Genomic DNA, 20414 nt, shown 5'->3' with positions numbered 1-20414 from the left:
ATACCGTGCAGTGGGACTGAATCCAACTGAACCTCAAAGCAAATTTCTAAAGCACACAGCTATGCTAGTAACTTTACTATGTTGTGGTCACACTCTCAAGACAGAGCCAAGCAAGTACCGTAAAAATGCAATTAATTTATGCACTTTTTCCACAAAAATAAACATATACTTTAGGAGGAGTGTAAATTACATGAGTAGATCATTTCTGGTTTTTTATTGAAATTTTTTTGTCGAAAAAAGATGTACAAAACAAAAATTCATACCAGAAGTTGACTCATTTAATGTCAGAAGAGGTTTTTACAGAAAAAAATAATGCCTTAAATATGCATAATGAAGTTGACTTTTATTTATGCTGGGTGGTATAATGCTTACTTTTACTGTATAAATTTACTAAATCCATTAAATGGTGAACTAGTTTTTGAAGTCTGACGGTCTTGCTGGTAAATACGTTCCAGGCCATATTTTACATTGCTTGGAGTTTCTACTTATCGCAATGGAGCACATGTTTAATTTCTCCTCTGCAGTAAACAATTCATAAATTCTGTTCATACTGACAATAACGGTAATGGCAAATTTTTAAGTTTGCTTGACATTTTATAAGTGTGAAAGGGATTAAAGTTTTGATCATAATAAGTTTGATCAGCCACCTTCCTCTGTCGATGGAGTAGTGTCATCCAAGCTGATGCATATTGGTAACTAAACTTAATTTGCAATACTTGTGCATATTTATCAGCTTTGTTGGTAATTCTTATCAACAATTCCTGTGATCGTGATTTGAGAAGACATACAGCAGTATGCTAAAGATCAGACATAATCTCTTGTGGGCAAGAAATGTAAAATAAAGTTTATGACAAACAGCACAAACACTTTGTAATTTAATAGCTTTCAATGTGATACCTGTTAAACAGAAATTATTTTTATCTAATGAAAATTTAATAAAATCTAATCATAAGTAAGTGAAATTATGCTAAATACAACTAAATTGAAAACCTTTTTCCTCTGACTATATCAGAAATTTTGGAAACTTTTAGATGTGAATTTTACACAAGTAGAAGCCTTTTTTAACAAATTTTATCCTGAAAATCACCTGCATAAATTACACAGGTGCATAAATTACATGAGGCTTCACTATAAAAAGAATTGATATAACAATATATCTAACACTTCTAATATTCCTGTTTTGAAGTCCCCTTTTTCTTTCTATTCTGACATGGTGTGCTATATGTCACTACATGTCACCTATCATGTTGGTCATATCATCTCAGCTGTGAAGCCTAACAGTTTAACATTTAACCTTACCTCTAATGTGTCAACGATTGAGAGTCAAAAAGGTAGCTTCTATAGCAAGAAACAACAGCCAAATTTTGCACAAATCAAAACCTTACCTTTTCTTTTTGCATCTTTAACAATCCTCTTCCATACATAGCTTCCACTGACAACTCACAATACATTCCCTATCCCCACTTATCTTTTTACTTCTATTTTTACATATATTGGCTGATGTCTTTAAAAACCAGCCAGTCACTGATTTGTTTGTGCTCTATTTTTCATGTAGACCATAAGTGAACTCATGAGTTCACTTGTAATCTATTTTTCATGGATCACACTTATCTGATTTGTCTTAAGTCCCCAATTTTTCTTTTCTCAGAGGGTGATTTTGGGGGAAGATTTGGCTTAATTTTAATGCACAGAGGCTCTCTTGTTCCCTAAAATTAAATTTTGGTTTACTAAAGATGTTTTAGGCAGAATGTTTTACACAAGATATTTTGGTAACAGTATGAAGCATTGTCACAAATTTAGTGCAATTCAAATCGACAAGTGACATAAATAGTACTATTCCCAATGATTATAAAACATACCATGTCTCAGTACCATGTAATATCATGATAGTCAAACATGGTATGATTTATATATTATTATACACAAACACATTTCACTAAGTCTAGCTTGCATACTATGAGGAAAACCTTTTGTCGCCAACAAAGAAAATATCTCAGCTATATAAAAGAAACATAAAGCAGAATGAAGTGGGGAGGGCAAAGCTATATGATCTGACTGTGATATTATTAATTTCATGATTTCAATAAATCAATGATATCTATATTGGTCACGAGAGTAACATTACACTATATCCAATATGATGCTGGGAACATTGTTTGGAAATAAAGGAAACTACAGATGAACACCAGAAATAAATGTCTGTATAAATAAAGTGATGAATTGGCACCTGTTTCAACTGTATTCTAAGTTCAAATCCCACTAAGGTTAAGTTTACCTTTCACTCTTATAGGGTTCTTCTTCTTCGTCATCGTCATCGCCGCCACCACCACCACCACCACCACCACCACTCTCCTCCTCATTTAATGTCCGTTTCCCAAGCTGGTATGGGTTAAACAATTTGACAGAAACTGGCAAGCCAGAGAGCTGCACAAGGTTCCAATTATCTGTTTTGGTTTGGTTTCTATGGCTGAATGCCCTTCCTAACATCAACCATTTTACAGACTGTACTGGATGCTTTGTACATGGCACCAGCACCAATACTATTACATGGCACCAGCATGGGTACTTTCTGTGGGACACGGACACAAGTGCATTTTTATGCGGCACTGGCATCGGTGTTTTTTACATGGTATCAGCACAAGAGCTTTTATATAATAAACCAGGGTAGCAGCTTGGCAGAAATGTTAGTGTGTCAGATGTGATGCAGTACAGTAAGTGTCTGAGCTGTCCACATCCTGACAACAACCCTACAATCCTAGTAATGACGCAGGAGCCAAATTGTATTGACCCTCAAGCATCAACCTTTTGCTTGGATAATATCAGTAGTGTGGAAAGGGAAGGCTTGCATGCATAAGTAACTGGCAGTCTTCCACAAAGTTGTCTGGCTGGTGGCACACACACACACATAAATGGTTAACTCCAACTAACAGAGGTCTCCAGATAATCAGATAACATACTAAATATTAATAAAAAAAAAACTGACACTTTGTTGGTTACAGCATTGAAGGTTTCAGTTGATCTGATCAACGGAACAGCTTGCTCAGGAAATTAACATGCAAGTGACTGAGCACTCCAAAGATATGCATACTCCTAAAGTAATTCTCAAGAGGTTTCAGCATGACACAGAATGTGACAAGGCTGGCTTTCTGAAACACAGGTACTAATAATTTTTGCCAGCAGAGTGAACTGGAGCAACATGAAATAAGGTGTCTTGCTCAAGGACACAATGCACCACTGGGTATCGAACTAACAACCTTACAATCATGAGTCGAACACTCTAACCACATAGCCATGTGCCTTCACATACTTAATACTAAGTAACTTGCTGGAAGAGGAGCTAAAGTCAAAAGATACAGAGAACATTTATGTAAACAGAATAATGTAGTTGATGATGATAATGAAGGAAAGCTGAAGAAAGGATCTATTAAAAATAGTGTAAAACACAAAACTAGATAAATGAACAGCTGCACATTAAACACACCAGATATACTGTAACTTATACTGTCTTGAAACTATGTTCAATAATGTGCAGTACAGTATAACAGTTTGGATATGTGTGGGTTTCACTGTAGTGTCTGTTCTAAAGTTTTTTTCTTTCTGATTTTTTAGCAAACTAAGCTGGTGTATGATGGTTTCAAGTCTTTCTTTCACTAAACCATCACTGGTTTTGAATCATCAAATACTAGTTTCAGAATGGGCTCAGTTATTAGAAGGTACACATAAAATGAGATCAACATTTAATACCTGACCTTAATTGAGAGAAGTGAGATCATCAGTGTATGGCATTAAATATGTTAGTGACACCAATAATATGCTCCTATATTTCTTTTTAAAATTCATTTAACATAAGTGTGATGGTATATTTGTTTGGAGCAATTATTTTTACAGCTGAACCATGTTCTCCTAACACTAACCACTTAACTGTGAAGTCGAGATAAAGCCTGTCTTTATTCAATAAGGCAACGTAAAGAAAATGGAGTTAGATGGCTTGTGCAGGGACAGAAGCAAATGAAAATTGTAAGAATGGAACCTGTGGTATGTTTACACTTACAATAGGGAATTATTCATATATCTAGAATGGAACAGCTGCCACATAGACATAGATTTTTACATCACCACCTACTCAAATTGTTATGTAACTAATTGAATCAATCTTTGGCATACAGATGTGATGTACCTGTAGCAAACATTTTGTCTAATCAGCTATTTAGTTATAAAATTATATCAAATGGTTGTATTTTGACATTGTCAACATTTGATCAGGCGATTAAGGTTGGACTAAATCCGTTGCAGAAATTGGATGGTCCTAACTAGTCAATCGGTTTTTGAGCAACAGTTTTTATCCTAATGCAGAAAAATTCTCTTCCTGACTGCCAACCGTTATATAAGAAACACTCCCTCACACTACAGAGAAGAGATAGAGATGAGATCACAAGCCAAACAGATGTCTTTCCATGAACTATGCTACCTAGAACACAGAACCATGCAGTCCAGCATACAGAACCAAGCCATGAATTACCAAACCAGTTACTTATCAATATGTAAGACATTTGCCATGTAATTTTCAAAACAGTTACATTGAATTTAGCTGGTTCTTCTTATCATTAGTCTTTCTACAAGACTGGATATGAGAGACTTTGCTTGTAATATGGTGATGCTTGTTTATAATTATCTCATGATTTCAAGAAAAAGAGACACAAATACACACATATATGCACATGTATAAACACATATATACACATGACAAGGTTTCTTTCAGCTTCCATCTGCTATATACACCCAGAAAGCTTTGGTTAATCAGTGGTTATAAATGACATTTGCTTAAGGTTCTACACAATTGGACTGAACATGAAACCAAACCATGTGGTTGGAAAGTGAACTTTTTAACTACCCAACCTTATATATATGCAAAAATGCTTATAAATATATTCTGACTAATGATATGTATGAAAATAGGTTAATGTAGAATGAAGACTTAAATGAATATAAAACATTGTTTACTAAAGTTATGTACAATGTATACTCATTATAAAAAAGTACTATTCTAAAGTGATGTAGACTATTCACTATAAAATACACTATCTACTAAAACGTAGAATTGTGTATGCTCACATATGCTGTATCCTAAAGTGATGTAGAGTGTAACAGTTACATTTATCTCTGCTTATGACCCTCAGTCTGGGCTGAATGATGAGCAGAAGGATCGATTCTATGAGATCCTTTTGCAGACCACCTCAACAAGAAATGACAGAGACTTTATTATTGTGGCTGGTGACTTCAATGGACATGTTGGACAGCCCCCTCATGGATTCCAGGGAATGAATTGGGGGCTATGGTTTTGGACCTAGAAATGAGGAGGGAACAAGACTGCTGGAATTCTGTGATGCAAATGATCTCATGATCTGCATCACTAACTTCAAAAAACCAGCCAACCACTTAATCACTTATCAGTCTGGTGAGCATATAAGCCAGATTGACTACCAGTAAAGTTGTTAACTTGATCATATGATTCCCTTAAATTGTTTTTATCTTTTTATGCTTTGAAGAGAGCAGAAATTGAAAGAGAGGAGAAAGTAAAAAGGTGACATTTGCTTTGAAGTGAGAGGAGAAAATGAAACCAAGGAGAAAGTGAAAGATGTATGTATGTGCATATGAAATGGATGTATATGTGTGTGCATGTGTATGTGAGAGAGACAGACAGAAAGGGAGAGAGAGAGAATGAGTGAAGGTGTGTTGTCATGTATCTACTTTTTTGCATGTATGTGTAAGTGGTACTCACTCAATCTCCCTCTCTCTCTCACACACAATCTTTCATATACACGTACATAAATACATATGCATACATCTAATTTGCATGTATATGTGCATACAGAGAAATGGATGCCTTGTAAGGTACACACTCATAGAAAATGTGATGTCATTGCATCAGATAAAATGTCTTTTAGGATAGGTGAATTATAGAAAGATCATAATGTAAAATTGTTGTAATGCAAATATGTAAATGAAAATAAAATTTATTTGTTAGCTGAAAGATTACTGAATCTTTTGATAGCCCATACATTAAAATTGGCAACTCAGTTTCTGAATGTATTCGTTAGTTTCTGTAAAAAATTTTTTTATTCATTTATGCTTTGAAGAGAGCAGAAAATAAAAGAGAAGAGAAAGTGAAAGACGTATGTACATGTATATGAAATGGATATGTGTGTGTGTGCATGTGAGAGAGAGGGTGAGTGAGTGAAGGTGTGTGTTGTTACGTATGTGTAAGTGGCACTCAGTCTCTCTCTCTGTCTCACACACACAAATTCATATGCACATAAATAAATACATATGCATATATCTTTTTGGGTATGTGTGCTTGTGCACATGAGTGACTGTATTTCCTCATAACATATAGAGAAATGGTTGTCTTTTAAAGTACACACTCATATAGAAAATGTGACATTGTCATCACAGTATAAAATGTTTATGATAGTTGACTTACAGAAAAGATTATGATGTAAAATTCTTGTAATATGTAAATAAAAATAAAATTTATTTAGTAGACGTAAGATTACTGAATCTTTTGATACCCCATATGTCAAAATCAATAACCCAGTTTTCAAATGCATAAGGAAGATACACACACACAAACTCTCTTTTATATATATATGGAAGTGTACCTGTCTGTCATTCCCTTTATCTGTCTATCTCTTCCTGTCTTCTCCCCTTACCTGGTATCAGCCACTCTCATTATGTCACATTTCCCCAAACCTAACACTTTTGCACCCCTCTCAGTTTATCATGTAATAGCGCAACCCCCATTATCGATTGTCATTGAAACCCAATTAGCCTATAATTGAACTGGATGTTAGTTCAACATGTATACAAAGTTCAGTGAAGATAGCTTCCCTAGGTTTGGGTGGCAAGATGGTAACAGACAGATAGAAATTGCCATTTATATATAAGATACTCCAGTGATGTATCATGTGTGTTCATTATTAAATATACTGGATGCTAGTGATGTATCATATACTATATACTAAAATGATGTAATGTGTGTGTTCACTTTAAAACAGACTTTATAGAATTTGTGTGTGGGTATCCAATTTGTGTGAGATAATAGAATATTTTACCATCATTAACCAATATAAACTCTTCATTCACAACAATGGAAATAAAATAAAGAAACAACAAAAAAATGAAATTACGATTAAAAACTAAGTAAAAATATAGAAGCAATTTTTGGTTAATATCTTTTTTTTTTCCTTTTTCATATCAAGTACATAATTGTTTCTCCAATATTCTAAATTATAATGTTATGTGGAGAATATTATAAAATATAATTGTCTATATTTAGATATAGTCTATTGAATAATTTCCACAAATCTATTTATAGCAATGAATGAATTATTCAATCAATGAATCAATGAAAAGTGAAAAATCTTACTCTGTTGCTGCTGCCACTGCTACTGCTACTGTCTGTTGTGGCAGTGGTGGTGTTGGAGTTTACTGACACCAGACTAGCGCGACGTTCAATATGGACTTCATCTAGAGATGCTGTGTCACTTTCCATATCCCTGACAAATAGTAAAAATATTTCCACTGTCAAAATCAAACAATTTTAAAATTCAACTTTTATATTTACAACCTAAAAATAAACAATGTGATAATTAACAGAAGAGGAGATAAATTGGCTTCAAATTTTGGCACAAGGCCAGCAAGTTAGGGAGTGGGGGATAGTCAATAAGATTGACCCCAGAGCTCAACTGGTACTTATTTTATCAACCTCAAAAGTATGAAAGTAGATGAAATACCACTAAGCATTTTACTTGGCAGAATCGATTAAGCAGCCATTTCCAAAAAAAACAAATGTATCTTAAAAAATATAGTTATGTTCATCCATACAATGAAATCTGCAACTGTCTTTAACAGTAACTGTCTATTATCCTAGACCAAAGAAATATATTTGTTTGTAACATCACTAAATTTCTCATAGAAAACTGTTTGCCATGTAAAAAGTACCCAGTACTCTCTGTAATGTGGCTGATGTTAGAGAATGACACCTAGTTGTAGAAACCAAGTGAAAACAGACTATGGAACCTGGTGTGGCCCCTAGCCTTGCCATTTGTTGTAAGCTGTCTAACCCATGCCAGCATGGAAAACAGACATTAAATAATGATGATGACTTAGTCAACCAATTTTTTTCATCATAGATATCAATATCATTTATATTATATAAACACTTCAATTCATATGGCAAAATATATATAATTCTGATTTTAGCTGAACTATATTACTTTGACATATTCACCAGCAAAGACATGTACCAGTGATAACATTGTTACAGCTAGGTTTCTATATCAATGTAGGTTAGATAATACTAAAAATTAAAATATCTAACAATTTGAGGCTTCCACCACAGAGTGCTGTATGAATATTTCAGGCAGGGTGATGGTGGAAAAGTTCATCATTATAGTACACACAACCACCTTACAGTAGTATTGGATTTGATGACATTTTGCCTCCACTCTCCACAAAAAATAACAGTAAACTGCTAAGGTAGTTAGTACCTAACCAACTCGATAGTGAGTTAGAACCAAATTGCAAACTAGTGTAAAATTCTGAGTATCATATTTTCTGGCACAGTTGTAATATGATGTGTACCGTGTTGAATGTGTCAGCTCCAATGTGGTAGGCAGGTATTTTGGTTACTGTATTGTTTATGATGCGATAGGTAGGTAGGTAGGATGGTACTCTGGTCGCTGTGACGTGGTAGGTATGTACCCTGTTTAGTGTTAGCAGTGATTCCAGTATTCTAATACAACAAACAAGTATATATAAAAAAAAAGAGAGAATAAAACCACATTTTCATGTGCCTGAACTTACCGACTTGTTCTGTTAACAAACATCTTTGGTGCTGCGACAGATTTTGTTAGAGGTTCTTTCAAGGCAGAGTGCATATAGACGAGACGTTCTTGGATTAACTCTCTCATCTTCTTCACCCACTGCTGTTTTGTATCCAGTGATGATGCCTACATAACCAAGGAGCAGAGATAGAACTTGAAAGAATTTTCATTTAACAGTTTCATACGTGACACAATCTTGACATCACCAGATTCTTTCCCACATACATGTTCATATGCAGACACACACATACACACACACAGTCATACACATAAAAACACAAACATGTACAAGCACAAATGTGTGTGCGCACACACACACACACACACAAATATAAACATACATGTAATTAGCTTCAGGCATTTATATTGAAATTCATCATCATCATCCTCATTTAATGTCCATTTTCCATGCTGGAATGGGTTGGACGGTTTGACTGAAGTCTGGAGAGCCAGCGGCTGCACCAGGCTCCAATCTGATCTGGCAATGTTTCTACAGTCGGATGCCCTTCCTAATGCCAACCACTCCGAGAGTGTAGTGGGTGCTTATTATGTGTCACCGACACAAGAGCCAATCAGGTGGGTCTGGTATTGATCACATTCGGATGGTGCTTTTTGTGTGCCACTGGCACAAGAGCCAGTCGGGGGGGGTACTGGCATCAGCCATGTTTGGTTGATGCTTTTTATATACCACTGCCACGGGAGCCAGTTCGGATGGTACTTTTTACGTGCCACTGACACGGGAGCCAGTCAGGGGGCACTGGCCACAGCTACAATATTGGTTTTACTTGACTCAACAGGTCTTCTCAAACATATCATATCACCCGACGCATCAGGGGTATTCTTAACAAGGCTGGACATGTGTGGCTGCAATCTCACTTTAGTTGCTGGATCTTCTCAATCACAGCATATCTCCAAAGGTTTCAGTGTCTTGTCACTGCCTCTGTGAGGCCCAATGTTCGAAGGTCATGCCTCACCACCTCATCCCATGACCATACCAGTGCAGTTGCTTCTCTTGCACACCACATTTGATGCTTCTTATGCCCAACTTTTCTCTCAGAGAGCTTACACACTGTCGCGTATGGTCACTAACATTACACATCCAGTAGATCATACTAGCTTCAATTCTTAAATACCAATTCGTTTATTATTTAAAGATACTTCACAATGGAAGGTAAATATCTACTTTTGTCAATATGTCAGTATATAAATTATTATAACTGATTGTGTCAACATATCAAACTATACCTTAGTTTGTCAATACACCAATCTATAAGCTATTACATCCTATTTTCTCAACTTATCAGGTTATTTTAATTTTTCAACATATCTGACTCCTAGAAGGAAGTTGTGTCTACAAAATAAGAGAACCGACTGCACAAGTTATAAGAGTTAAACCTTTTATTTTCTTGCAATTATCACCATATCTACAAATGAAAATATATAAAATTGGCAACATTACTAATGTTTGGCTTATATAAATACTAAGAGTTAGTCTGCTAAATGTTCATACCTTCAAAATTATTCTGTAATCAGAAATTGGTGCTCTTCCTGTCCAAAGTGCAAACTTGCATTCATCACCTTCTATATGTTCAGTGATGTTGATTTCTGAAATCTATAAAAACACAAAGCAAAGTAAATTTAAACGTTTAGTAACCACATTTCTAACAACAACAACAAAAACAACACAACCTATATGGTTCAATTAATTAGAAATAATCAAGAATTTGGCGAAGGTTTGTATAAAGTAACTTTTATTGGAATAGTATCAGTCTATTGTTTAGAACAGAACTTATAGGGCTCTTATATAAAGGGATGGTAATGGATAGTAATTTAAATGCAAACACTTTAAAAATGTACAATTTGGAGTAGGTAGGTATTATCGGACTAGTGGTGATCTCATGAAGGTTGGAATCTATGACAAAACCTAAATTAAAATAGGTAGAAACAATTTAATGATTGTCCACACATAAGTGTGCGTGATTGGTTTGTGATTTGTATATAACTAGAACACGTCTTAGGGGGTGCATAGAAAGTTAAACTGTGATCAACAAGACTAAGTAGTGGTCATAATAAATAGACTACAACAACTATAGTACTTGATTGAAGCAATTTTTTCCTTCGTATAATGAGTTATTTGATGAATATTGATATTTCTCCAAGCAGGAGAAAGCATCCTGATACTTTCTTGTATGTAGCTAAACTTAATTGGGGGTGAGGTGGGGAAATTTAGTGATTTTATTGCCACATACTGTAAATAGTGTTGTTTTAGATTCAGTCAAAAGTGATTTCATTTGTGACTGTCCTTCTTTTAAGGTTTCTGAGACAGAAAGGTGGGATTGGTGAAAGATTTTACTGCTATTTCTAGTAAGCTGTATAACCATGTAGAAAATATCTTAACTCTGAAGCAGGAAATCTTGGTTTAACAGTTACCAGCTTTCTGTATTTAGAATGGCTTTGATCAATGTAATAAATGAAATTTGTGCACAAAGATACTCTAAGTAGTGAGCTCACCCCTCTGCAGGAAACTATCATTGTCAGGAATTTGCTGAGCATTGATAAAATTACAAGATTACCCTTTGGAAAAGCATCAATGTTCATAAAATTACTGGTTTTATTGACAGGAAAAAGGGGTAAATTAATCTAATCAATTTAGATTAATTATTATGCTTCCTAAGTTATATTTACCAAAATCCAACCTAGTACTAGTCAATATCTATAAAGCTGAAATGCGAAAAATTTGTTTGTCTCATTTTGGGATGGGAACGGTTTAAGGGGCGGTAGATGGGGTCGGATTGGCTTCAAAATTTACAGGGACATGTAAAAAGAGGCAAGGAAGCAACTGGACTAGGTTAGAAACCCCTATCTCAAAAGCTGTGGTTACTAGGGCAACAAAACCCAGACTTTGACAAGTGTTTGTCGTTTTTCTCTTTCGGATATCACTCTGTCTTCCTCGATCTCTCTCTTTCCTTCCTTCCCTCCACTTTCTCTTTGTAACGATGTTTGACAGCTTCGTCTCTCTGTCACTCTTTCTCCCACTACTTCTGTCTGTATCTATAGAGAGAAAGCGTTGACAGCCGCAAAAGTTTAAATATTCTCGCTACAGGTCTTTTAGAATGGTGAATTATTATCGCCCACCACCACCGCACAATCATAACAGATATTATTAATCAGATATATTGTGTTAATTTATATATATATATATATATATGTGTGTGTGTATATAAATATATATATAATGTGTATACATAATTATATGTGTATATATATAATCATCAATATCTATAAAGCTGAAATGCGAAAAAGTTGTTTGCTTTCTTGGTTATTTGTCTCATTTTGGGATGGGAGCGGTTTAAGGGGCGGTAGATGGGGTTGGATTGGCACCAAAATTTACACGGGTGGGTGGGTAAAATGGGGTGGGCAATGGTGTGAGGAGGGTTGCAAGTCGCTCGGGGCTTCTGTTTGCCATGGTGAGGAATATGGGAAAAATTGAGTTTTATGGGATAGACAGGTTGCACTGTTTGAATAATGGTGGCTTTTCATGTTGCTGCAGGGGCTAGAGGCAGTTATCTTTAATTATGGGTGTAAAAATTTGGGGGATTTTGGAAGGGGGGGTAAAAATGTTCAACTTTTAAAAAGAGTACATTTTTGCCCTATTTTTAGATTTACTTTTTTTCTGTTTGCATTATTTGGCTGACATGGGTAAAAATGGCATTGTGTTAAAGGCCAAAATTTTAGCTTTCATTTGCATCATGAACCGTCAAAATATACCAGAAAAAAGTATCAAATTTCACAAAATTTTAAGTAATTTTGAATTATGTGATTTTATGTGCACGCGTAAGAGAAAGCGAGGCAAAGTCTGAGAGAAAGGAAGAGTAAGAGAGTGGGAAAGTGAGAGAGAAAGGAGAGAGAAACAAAAGGAGGGGAGAATGTATCGATAAGAAACAGAAAGGAAGCAACAGAAAGTAACAATCATACCCTCACCCATGCGTAGAGTGGGTCACCTTAAGCTAGTATTTATAATAAAGTCTATACAATATGTGTCTGCTGTACAGAGGAATGAATATTGACATTGAGGCAGGGCATTCCATCCCCTCCCCCATCTCCACCCTCTCTTGCTTCTGATTTAGTCCATCACTAGTTTTGTTATATTCTAGTTTTTCTCCTTAGTCACAATAAAATATTTCCATCTCCCACTTAAAAAAAAAAAAACAATAATGCATGTGATAGAAAAACATTGATTTTTTCTTAGCAGTTACAAACAACATAGGTAGCAAAACTGGCAGAGTTAGAAGATCAAATGAAATTCTTTGTGGTAGTAGTATTTATAGGTAGTGAAGTGGCAAAGTTACTACATGCCAAATGAAGTGTCTTAGAGTATTTATTCTTGTTTCAAATACTGCAGATATCAACTGTGTCTTTCATCCTTTTTGAAGTGGCGGGGGGGGGGCGGATAAAATAAAGTACCAGAGAGGGAAGTGAACTAATAGAAGTGTTAGAGTCAAATGGAATGCTTTGTACTTTTGTTCCAGCCCTTTGTATTCTGAGTTCAAGGTAAGTCTGCAGTTTACAGAGGTGGTAAACCTACACTGTCATTTTTGTAGCATATCAAGTTACTCTTTTGTTATGGCTGTGTGCAATGGTGCACTGTTTAGGAACTGCTACCCAATACTATCAAAGCATAGTTTAGAATTCATAGTCGAGCTACATATAGTGCAATTTATACTAAACACCAACAATTTGCTAACACTGATCCCCTAAAAAAATATTTTCTAATGACTACAATTGTCTTTATGTATCAGAAATCACCACTAGTACACCATATCTATCACTATGCTCTTTACCCAATCTTAAAGATAAACCATATCTACCACTATACCCGTTACCCAATCTTTCCACTCCAGCAGGACTTTATATCTTTGAATCCTCTCACTCCTGTGACTTATGTTTCCCATCAATCATGATAATCATCAAACACCATCTTATCCCCCATGGAAAGCAGATGTTAAACAATGATGATGATGTCTCAGTCAAATGCTACAGAATGGCTATGGGTACTGATCTTTTCTGATTTTTCATGTACATTTCAGTTTCCTACATTTCTCAGCTTCTATTTTTTATCTCTGAGAACAATTCTGTTTTTACACTTTGATGATCACTCTCCTGCCATTCACCACTGAACTGTGAAGTATTAGAGCCTATATATTTACAATTAAGGTTGAGTGACTAGTCGTTAATGTTTAAGGTTTTCTTGGACTACATTCTTCAGTATGCTCTTTTGATTTTTAAAACAGCAGAGTAATTTGAATGAGATTTGGTTGTTATTTCTGACAGGTTAATCAAATGCATGATGGTTGTCTTGGTTTGTGTTATATTTAGTGTTGTAGAATGTGTATATACTCCTGATAAGTGTTACATCTAACATTGTTGTACAGTGTCTATATTCATTAATGGTTGTTGTATCTAATGTTATAGTTATAAAGACTAATTAGTAGTTGGTCTACCATTGTAGGATGATTAACTAAGATAACTTCAATGACATTATGGACCATTTACTATATTTTTATAGCACTGAAATATAGATTTCTAAAAGAAAATACTGTATTTTACTATATCTGTTATAGTACATTGTGTATGTAATGATGGAAGGCAGAAACCATTTTACAGTACTACAAGACAATATATTATGATGTGCATCCAGTCAAACGTTCTAAGTTCACACTGATAATGAAAGGACTGGGGAGACACTCCTTTCTTAATTTCTTCAGTTTAGTTGCTAACAGGTTTGAGAGAGAGTGAGAGGGAAAATAGCCCTAGTAGCTGACTGGCGCTATATTTATTAACCCTAAAGGGAAGAACGGTAAAACTGATCATGGTGTAATTTGAGTGCAGAAAGCTGGAACAAATATCTCAAGGTATTTTAGCTGATGCCTAAATGACACTATCCATTAACTGGCTTGTGCAATACTTAATATTTTACATAAACTGGAAAATAATGTTCAAAAATGTAAATGTATTTTCTTTCAGTATCTAAATGGGAGGAAGAAAAGAAGTCTATTTTCAAGAATGTTGATTGCTTGCTTTAAAGACTATTTGTAAGAAAGATCAGACAAGACTGAAGTAGAAAATGGTTCTTAGAGCCATCAGTAGGAGGTAACATTCTTTTACATAAAGGTATATATTACAGCTGCTTATTTCTTCATCCAGCTAACTGACAAATGTCCAGGTTGCTCTCTTTAATCAAATCAGTTTAATCTAGGTCAAGTAGTTTCTTCCTTGAAATATCTTTTCCCCTTTCTCATTGCTATAAGAAAAACAATGACATTGGAGCTAGGGAGGGGGGACTGTGTGGTTGCTCAATATGCTAGAAATAGTAGACAAATCTCCATCACCTTACACATTCCAACATCTTAAATAAGGAAAGGATACATTAAATAAAGTGGTCCTACATATTTCTAAATGGTCAGAGAGAATGCTTATGGCCATAAGTCTACTAAACCAAGACTGATTTGGAATTAAATGACAACCAACTAGAAAGAAAAGCTAAAGAAGCTTTCCATACATTCTTTTCAGCAGGGTTTCAGAAGGGAAGGCTGATAAAAAACATCACATTCACAGTGTAACTCTTAAGATTCTTCTCTATTATCTCATACATCATTTCTGTTTCTTGTATTCACTGCTATGGAATCCTAGCACAAAATACATTATCATATAAAGGGATAATGAAAATACTAGAAATATATCTTAATAACAGAAGTCTGAGATTTTCCTGCTGTGTTGGTGTGTGTGTGTATAGAGATAATTATTATAAGTGTCACATTTTTTATCAGTAGAAGTTCCTTAAAGATGATACTATAAATGACTTTACTGATAATATTAGGTCCATGACCAGATGCAAAGAAACATCTGATCCCTGTGTTATTGCTGAAGAAAAAGAGAAATTCCAACAAAATCTTTTAATGACTAACAATTGCTTCTTATATAGGTACAAGGCTTAAAATTTTGAAGGAGAGGTTAGTTAATCAAATTGACTGGTTACTTTATTTTATCAACTCCAGAGGCATAAAAGGTGAAGTTGACCATGACAAGATTTGAAACTGGAACATAAAGAGCCAAAGTAAATATCACAAACTTTTTTATTTACAAATTCACTACCATCAGTGATTAATAATTGTCGACTACTTAACCAACTAATTAACCAGTTAATCACTCAATCTATGATGGAATGAGGATATTAAATGATGAGAATGATGAAAAAAGTCCTTTTGTTTCATTCACAACCTCTTCAATAACATACTCTCTCTGCTTCAGATCAGCTTAAGAATGCCGCTAATGGCAACAAAATGACTTTACAACAATAGCTGATTGATTGGTTAACTGAATGATTAACCCTATAATTGATTAGTTAATTGGTTGAATGGCTAATCAATTAATGAATAATAAAGAAATGAGACAGAACCAGTGTATGTGTGTTTATTATTGGCAAAATGACCCTCCCAATATACAAGATCTGCTTCAACACAGAAGTTTACATTGAGAATCTTGCAAACCACATACAAGAATGAAATACTTCGCTTAAAGTTTTTGAGAAATGCATTAATATCACACACTCTCATTTTCATTACAGCCAAAAGTTTGTGATCTTGCAGCTAAATGAGAAAACATTATTAAATAAGGTAAAGGAAAATTAAATATAATTTCTGACAAGTAAATTTAATTGAAATAACCTTCCATCAAGAATCCATTTTTTGTATTGAAACTCTATTGTTAAAAATCAAAGTAACAGAAATATACTTACAAGTAACTTGGTTTTATACATATATTTTGATTTTCCATTACTGTCTTTAATTTCTTTAGCAAAGACGAGACACATCTCAAATAAGAAGATACGTCTCTCTCTTCCTTTCTTTATCAAGTTCTTTGGTTCCCAGACTGTGAAGTTATCTTGTAAAAGTACTTCACCTAAAGCTTCTAAATTATCCTACAAAGAAATATCAGGAAAAATGTAAGAAACACAATTTAACACGTGAAATATTTTACACTAAAAATAACATTTTGACAAAAAAAAAAAAAAACTAAAAATCAAGGCCGAGTTATATATAAGTATTTTTGACAAATTAACATCATTACACACTGATTTATTTGGACTAGTCTTCTGTTTCATTGCTCACCTAGCCAGTGGGGTGGCATCATTTGAAGGCTAAAACAATACAAAGTGCATTGTGATCAGGGATGTATAACAACATCCCAGAGTCTGGTCAATCCTGTGATACTGTAACACACACACACACACACACAATGAAAGTAATAAGTAATATTTCTAGCCAGAATATTTGGTATCTGCTGTCAACAATACAGTGATAGGTTGGAAAACTGATGTCATGGACCAGTTTTGATTCCTGAAAGTAAACTAGTTTCATTCATAACAACAATCCTTAAAAAAATTCAGAGCTGCTAGTTTATTTCCTGAAGACATAGGGTTACACACCTCCCCTCTGATGAATATTGCTTGCTACTAACAAACAATGAGGTATCAGAGATATTTAAAGTGTTTCTTTGTTCTTTGAAAATCAATTATAATACAGAAGGTAATAAAATGATGTAAAGAAGAAATGAGTTTCTGCTGAACAATGAAACTGATTTCAATTCTCAACCAAAGCAAATTTACATCAATTCCATCACTAATATCTTAGAGAAAGGCACAAGCATCACAACCAAATATGTCAGCTTGTGTATGAGCAAGAAATCATAGATAAAGAGAAAAACTAATAAGTCTCTCAACATGATAGCCCTGTTGACTAAAATTTTATGTTGTGTATCTTGGGCACATCAACATGAAAGTGACCATCATTCACCACAGAAATTGATGGATATTAGAAGTTACTGACACTCAGAAAGTACCAATATTTCATGTTTTATGACACTGCAAACTAACAACAAATAGTTGTTCCTACTCTGTGGTATCTATTTACAACTAGATTGACTAAGCCATTTAAGATAAGTATTTTTGCCCAGGAACTCAACCAGTACCATTGAAAGGATATGAACCACTGATTTTTCAGTCAGTAGTTCGAGTACTTTACTCCTTGGCCATGAAGGCATGATACAATCACAGTGTTAAAGCCATGACAAGAACCAGTGATGTCTTGGTTGGTAGTTCAGCACCCTGTTCCCATGGTTATTTGTGACCACAAGTAAAAGTTTCAGAATGTAGATGGCCAATGTTATATTTGATATCAAAAGTCCAACTTGACAGCGCATTAACACTGCTGTTGTTGTTATTCAGTCAGCTGTCAGAATTGTGGCATTCTTGTTGCTGTTTGTATAGGTCTGACAGAGCTTGCAAATGTTATTTTCCCATCAAATCAATGTGTATATAGAATTTTATTGTTGCTGGAAGCAGAGACATCAGGGGATGCAGGAAAAATGCAAGACCTGTTGGTTAACTTACCTCTAAACCTTCTAGCATGCTTAAATGCATGGCATCATTAGCTTTCTTTGGCACATTCACCATTACATCGAGCCCGTCCTGCAATAAAATAAATTTAACGTATATATTTGAATGTCACACACACATTTTTACATGGATTAAAACATGTAAATACTGACATAAACAACACAACATGCTTATTATTCAGTTTTATTCAATGCTTATAACTTCTTCATAGCTTAAATACCATTAAGAGATGAGATAAAAAAAAAGTATAATAGTATATGATAAAGATATGAGAGTGTGAGTGTTGTATGAGTGTATATGCTGTTTGTGTCAGTTATATGAGTGTGTCTGTGTTTGTTAAAAATAAATCAACAACTTAATGCGTAAACAAATTTAACTATTCAAATCTGAATATTTAGCCAAGTATCCTTTCATTAAGATATAGAAGTGAAGTGTGGTGCTACCAATTTAGATTGGTAGTGCCACACCTTAACATATCATAAATGCTGAGTCATGATAAGAGGATGAAGTTTAGGAATGTTGCATCATTTTGGAGAGGAAAGATTTTTAAAAGCAAAGAAGAAAGAGAAAATGTTCTTTAAATACTTTTATCGAAGAAAGACTGAAAGTATAGTCAGTAAGTTCTATATTAACTTAGTTTGCTCTCACTTGGAACCATTTCATATTTATCACTAATATTTCTAAGAAAGGTTTCCATGTAACAGCTTCTCCTGCCACCCTCCTCTATATATAATTTTAAAAATCCCAAATAGAAGGAGGAAGTAAGAGGCTGGCCATTGTTGTAGAAGATAGATGTTTAGTATCATGGCTGTGTCAGCACAAATCAGGATATAACTGGGTAGGAAAGTGCCTTATATGACATGAATATATTTGTAGTTGGTGACAACTAGAAAGAGGAAGGCGAGAGTGTCAAAGAAATATCACTATGAGGAGTCACTTAGTAAGGAGGAATAAATATGATTTTTTAAATGAGTTTAACCCAGTGTTAAGGTTAAATAAAACCATCATTGTTGTAATATATAAAGCAATAATACATTTTATTATTGATATCACTGTTGAAGACAAAAAAGTGGTATAGAAGTGCTATTGTAAGAGACTGTTGAATGTTGAGGATGCATGGGTTAGAGAAAGGCTGCCTCAAGCTGACCCTACAGAAGGGACCAGCAAGTCAAGTTGACAATACTGTGGTAGAGGGCCATTAGGGGAAGTGAAGGAGATGCTCAAAATATCTAGTGATAACCCTGATACATGATAACCAGCCAGATAATTAATCAAGAGAAAAGCCATACACAATAGCTGGCATACATGTATCACTGTAAACTGCTACAAGGGCAAAGGAGATGCCTTAGAGAGAGAAATTAAAGAGGAATCAAGCTACTGGATCAGGTTATGAACAACATAGAGTCATAACCTAACTGATCTGTAACAGAATAAAGCTAAAGGAGATGCAGTTTGACTTTGTGCTTGGCAGAGGTACCATTGATGCAATCTTCTTAGTGAGGCAACTGTGAGATACTTGACTAAAATTAAACCATTATTCCTGAAATTTGTTGACTTGGAGAAGACCTTTGACAGGATACAATGTTCAGTAATTTAATGGGTGCTAAGGAAACTGGGTTCAGATGAATGGTTTGTAAGGGCTCTACAGGTTATGTACAAAGATGTAGTAGGTGGGAATTAACAATAATTTCAGTGACAAATTTAAAGTGAAAGCAAGGATCCATCAAGACTCACTCCTATATGTTGATGATTTAGATCTCAGAGCTAAATCAGTGGCATTAGAGAAGAAATTTCAGGCATAGAAACTACACTTAGAATTAAGAGGCCTCAAGATAAACTTAGAAAAGACTAAAGTTTTAGTAAGCCAGCAAAAAGACTAGACCTCAGTATCATCAAGGAAATGACTTTTCTCAGTATACAGAAAAAGAGTAGATATAAACTCTGCATGCTGTACCCAGCATAAATATGGACACATAAGAGGTGTAGTGGAATTATAGGCAGGCTAACTAAGAAAGTAAGCTTTGTAATATGACAAATGTGCTGGAGTAATATGTACTATAAGCACATCAGAAATA

At 34.6% G+C, this 20414-nt stretch overlaps 1 protein-coding gene across 11 annotated transcripts in view; it reads right to left on the bottom strand.

The window, feature by feature from the left end:
- Positions 1–20414, bottom strand: part of LOC115231823 (kalirin) — a 567567-nt gene that overhangs the window by 222679 nt on the left and 324474 nt on the right. For all 11 annotated transcript variants that reach the window (XR_004997260.1, XM_029801773.2, XM_029801756.2 and 8 more), the window contains 5 exons: positions 18334–18411; positions 16681–16863; positions 10396–10497; positions 8866–9011; positions 7427–7556 (listed from right to left, as the gene is read on the bottom strand). Coding sequence is in view for 10 of the 11 variants with exons in the window: in XM_029801773.2 (XP_029657633.1) it covers positions 7427–7556; positions 8866–9011; positions 10396–10497; positions 16681–16863; positions 18334–18411 (639 nt within the window). In the remaining variant the exon portion in view is untranslated. The remainder of the gene's footprint in view (positions 1–7426; positions 7557–8865; positions 9012–10395; positions 10498–16680; positions 16864–18333; positions 18412–20414) is intronic.

The sequence above is a fragment of the Octopus sinensis genome, linkage group LG2 (genome assembly GCF_006345805.1).
Source record: "Octopus sinensis linkage group LG2, ASM634580v1, whole genome shotgun sequence".
Taxonomy (NCBI): Eukaryota; Metazoa; Mollusca; class Cephalopoda; order Octopoda; family Octopodidae; genus Octopus; species Octopus sinensis.
The sequence above is the reverse complement of the archived record's forward strand: the minus strand, read 5'-3'. Positions and strand labels throughout refer to the sequence as shown.